The sequence below is a fragment of the Medicago sativa genome, chromosome 4 (genome assembly GCF_051527215.1).
Source record: "Medicago sativa cultivar Bolivia chromosome 4, Bolivia_mono, whole genome shotgun sequence".
NCBI lineage: Eukaryota > Viridiplantae > Streptophyta > Magnoliopsida > Fabales > Fabaceae > Medicago > Medicago sativa.
In genome coordinates this window covers 71,833,026-71,837,684 of record NC_140752.1, presented here as the reverse complement: position 1 = coordinate 71,837,684, position 4,659 = coordinate 71,833,026, and the positions used below count along the sequence as shown (strand labels likewise).

At 47.0% G+C, this 4,659-nt stretch overlaps 1 protein-coding gene across 1 annotated transcript; it reads right to left on the bottom strand.

Annotated features, from left to right (window-relative positions):
• Nucleotides 1–3,962: 3,962 nt before the first annotated feature.
• Nucleotides 3,963–4,379, bottom strand: LOC146931511 (uncharacterized). The gene has a single exon (XM_085707667.1). The coding sequence runs from the start codon at nt 4,377–4,379 to the stop codon at nt 3,963–3,965; it is 417 nt and encodes a 138-aa protein (XP_085563793.1).
• Nucleotides 4,380–4,659: the final 280 nt, after the last annotated feature.

Below are 4,659 nucleotides of genomic sequence, written 5' to 3'. Positions count from 1 at the left end.
GACCTTTTCTGGAGGGCTTTAGGGCCCTTAGGAAGATTATGACGGTCCACAGCCCCCCAAGCACAAGTCTTGGGACAAGGCGAAGTGATGAGGATATGCGGGAAGTCTGTCTGGGGGTCGTTTGAGCTCCTTTGGAATGTGATGATGGTTCACAGCCCCCCAAGCACAAGTCATGGGACGAGGCGAAGTGCTTGTCTTCACGAAACCCTATCATGCAGCTGGTTATCTGAAAAAGATTTTTCCTAGGCGGTTTTCCGAGGTTCTGGAGGACCCAAGGGTGGACGTGCTTCCTGGACTCGGAGTGCTGTACTAAGAACGTCGTGGAATGCTTTAACAGGCCCTGGGGGGGTACGTGCTGTGTGATGGCGGATCCTATAGCCCCCCAAGCATGAGTCTTGGGTTAAGGCGAGATGGTTTGTGACGTACGACGGTCCCATCTCTTTATTGCCCAAAGGACGTCGCCGAATAGGCGGTTCCGTTCGTGCGACTTCCTTTTGGGCGACTACGTTAGGTCGCCTTTCGTGTGATCACGAACTTCCTGTATTCCACCGTTCGTCGATGATCGCCACGTGTCTCAATCTTGGCCTGGTGAACTGTGCCCGACGCGTTTCCCTAGGCGACTTTTGCTTTCCTTTTAAAGCTCATTTCCAGGTCGTTTCTTCCTTCATTTTCGCCACGCTCCTTGCAGTCTCTTCTTCTGGTTCCTTCTTCATTTTGATTTGGCCACCTTCGACCTTCTTAGCTTCGAGGATCGGTTCTTCCTTCCCTTCGCAGGTACTTACTTACTATTTATCCTTTCGCCATTTTTGTTTCTGTCGTGTTTTTACGTTTGAGTGAGTTCGCCGTTTTAGGAGATGGTTTTAATTAGGGAGTGCGACGGTGAGGGGAAATTGATGCAACCCAGTGATCCGATTGAAAAAGAAAATTTGAGGAAAGCGTGTCTGAGGCATGCTACCGGTGCTGATGGGATTATCAATTGGGATGCTTATTACGACGGGTTATTTGGGGAAGAATTGTTTAGTGACCTTTCGAGTGATTCAAGCACTAATTCGGGCAATGATAGTGACTGTGTGTTTCTGTCTGCCACTCCAGGGGCAACGAAGGAGGACGAGTGCTGTGAAATTTATCCGTTTCAGGGAACTTCGCGTGAAGTGGTGGGAAAGAAGTTACCTTCTAGGTTAACAGGGATGTCGTTGTTTGCGAAAGAAGTGTTGTTAGAGGATTCCCTTTATGTAGATGTTTCTGTGATGGACTCATTTCGAAGTAAGTTTGATATCTCGGCCACCGGACGGGAGGAGGAAGTAGTGTTATTGTCCTGTGACCCAGACGAGCGCGTGTGCGACCAGGAGATGGCGGGCGAGGGGGATGAATCCTACTTCGTCTACACCGCCGTTCTAGAGGAATTTGGCGTGAAAATTCCATTCACGCCTTTTGAGATGGACGTATTAAAGATCCTGAATGTGGCGCCCAAGCAGATTCGCCCTAATAGCTGGGCGTTCATTCGTGGCTTCGAAATCCTGTGTAAGTCGCTGGGTCTTGAGCCCTCTGTTGCCGTCTTTTTCCACTTTTATGGTACCAAAGATGTTGACAAGGGAACCTGGATAACTATCTCCGCTCATTCTGGAAAAGGCTTTTTCCCCCTTACGCGTGTAATTTTAAGAAGGAGTGGCGGGATACTTTTGTTAGAGTGCAGGGGGCGCCTGGGTGTTCAACGTCTTCAGTTTTGGTGGATGGCGAGCCAAAGTTTCCTCTTCGGTGGACCAGTGCCCCTTTGGCGGTGAAAGGGTATGACTTGGATGTAATGTCGCCCTATGAGTATGAGCTGGCTCAATTCTTGGAGAAGGTTCCACTGACAAATATCCATGATTTGTTAAATAGAGAGGGCCATGTTGTCCGCATGGCAGCCTATTTGCGTGAGTGTCCTTTACAAGTTTCATATTTGTTCTGTTTTGTCTTTTTGTTCGGTTTGCTTACCTGAGCTTTTTCTATTTTGTGCAGGCGAAATGTTGCCCCTTACTGGCGCGGAGATGAAGAAGTACTTGGCTGAGTTGGAGCAAAGTAAGAACCCTGACGGCTATGTGTCCAGCAGTCCAGCGGGCGTTTCCTTGAGGAGGCTGAAGAGGAAAGGGTCTGGTAAAGTGGACTCTGACGTGATTGAGGTGGATGACTTAGAAGGTGCTGGCGGAGGGAATGCCCATACTGCGGCGGCCTCTCCTTCGTCCAAGAAGGCGAGGACGAGTCGGGGATCTAAACCTGGAAGCAGTCGCCCTCCTTCAGGAAAAGAGACGGGCGGTACTTCTCTGAATGACGAGGTGATGGACTCCTTCTGGCACTCGGGTTTCGACGTCCGCCGATACATTCCTGACTTTCCTGATCGTTTGATTTACTCGTGCTGTTTTGGACTTGAATTTTAGCGACTTATTGTTCGATGGATCTGTAGGTACGTGAATGAACAGGTACCCTTTACGAAGGTGGACGTGGAAGCTGGAGTGAAAGCCAAGTGCAGCGATCTGGTGGCGGATATCCATACTGCAGCTTTGAGAACCATGTTGTTGAGCCACTGCTTGGAAGCGAAGCATAACCTGGTGGAGAAAAGGCACAATGATGCTGCGGAAGACGTTGAGAAATGGAAACATAAGTCCTCTGGACTGGAAAGTCGCCTCAGGGAGGCGTTGAAAGACAAAGCAGCCGCTGAATCCGCCCTGGAAGAGATGAGGCAGGCTAAAGAGGCGGTGGAGACAGAGAAGGGCGAGATGAAAGCCGCGTTGGAGAAATCAGAGTTGGCTGTAGACGAGGGAAGACGCTCGTTGGCGATTTACTTTGAAAATGGTTTTAGGCGTGCTAAAGAGCAGGTTCTGTTGTTCAATCCGGAGGCCAAGGTGGAAGAGCTTGACCCTTTCAAAGTCATCGTGGACGGCGAGTTAGTGGATGATGAATAGTTTTGTATTTTTATTTGTGCTATGTTATTTTTTGGTATGTAACTTAACGTGGGCGGCTCCCTAAAGCGTCTTCCAAACATTGTTTTATTTGCTTGACAGTTTGTGACTTTGAATATTCATTCAAGTTATGTTTGATGCGGTATCCCTTTCTTCTGTGGCTTGACTTTCCGCAAATGTTTAGATAATTTTATGATTTTATACGCTGCTTTTGATTTCATTTTGCATGTTAGTGCTTCTGTGGGAGTTGTTTCTGAGTGTTTCAGCGACTACGTCCCTTTATAGATTTAAATCTTTATCAATCGACTGGTATCTTTCGCCGCCCTAAAATGTTGACATAAACATTTCGGCGATCACGTCGAGATGCCAGGCGTTTATTCTTTCGGCGTTTGTTTTCAAGAGAAGCCCTGATGGCGGGTTGTGCGATTTAGTTTTACACTTCCAACTCTGATGGAAGGCGCTTCCTACTCTGAAGGAAGACTTTTTATTTTACACTTCCAACTCTGATGGAAGGCGCTTCCTACTCTGAAGGAAGACTTTTTTATTTTACACTTCCAACTCTGATGGAAGGCGCTTCCTACTCTGAAGGAAGACTTTTTATTTTACACTTCCAACTCTGATGGAAGGCGCTTCCTACTCTGAAGGAAGACTTTTTATTTTACACTTCCAACTCTGATGGAAGGCGCTTCCTACTCTGAAGGAAGACTTTTTATTTTACACTTCCAACTCTGATGGAAGGCGCTTCCTACTCTGAAGGAAGACTTTTTATCAATGTTGGCGCTGTAGATCCTTTATCTTTGTATTTTTAGTGGGCGAATTCTGTTTGTATGATGGAAAGAATACGGAGAGGATCATAGATACGGAAAAAGGAAAGGGCGCCTCGTTAAAAACCCCTGCCCTTGCAGGGGAAAAGAGTGCCACCCTAACCCTGTATTATTGATAAAGTCAAAAGATAAGAGTTGCAGTGGTGATCTTACATCATCCTTATTTGGTACATAATAAAATTAAATGCAAAAGAAAAAGAAACTAGCTATAATAGTGGCGCAGATTGGCCACGTTCCAGGTGCGAGGTACGACGTCTCCGTTTAGTTCTTCTAACTTATACGCCCCGTGAGCGTATTTTTCCCTAATTCTGTAAGGCCCTTCCCAGTTTGGAAAGAGTTTGCCTATTCTGGTTGGGGCGACGACTTGCTTGAGGACCAGGTCGCCCTCTTTCATTTCCCTGGGCGTCACCCTGGAGTTGTATCGTCGGGCTGCTCTCTGCTTGGCTGCGAATTCCCTGATGTGTGCTTGCTCCCTGACCTCATCAATGACGTCCATGCTTACCGCCATACCTACTTCATTAGCTTCTTCTGAAAACGTATCTCGCCTCCACGTGGGGGTGTCGATTTCAACGGGTATCATGGCGTCAGCGCCGTAGACCATAGTGAACGGTGTCTCCATGGTTGTAGAATGAGGGGTAGTGTGGTAGGACCATAGCACCTGTACTTATTTTGATCGATGCATCGTTTATATATAGCAGAGTAGCTTGAAAGAAATGTAAGACTTTGGAGAATGATTTCAATAAAAGGAATGTTAAGAGTAAATTGATTCTGAAAACTATTCATACCTCATGGAGTTGTTCTACCCACAAACTTTTGGCGGCTTCTAATTTCTTTTTGATCCCGTTAAGAATAACTTTGTTGGCTGATTCAGCTTGTCCGTTGGCTTGCGGATGAATTAC

Bases quoted from the DNA above. Each gene is read 5' to 3' on its own strand.
- LOC146931511 (XM_085707667.1), bottom strand. From the start codon at position 4,379: ATGGAGACACCGTTCACTATGGTCTACGGCGCTGACGCCATGATACCC.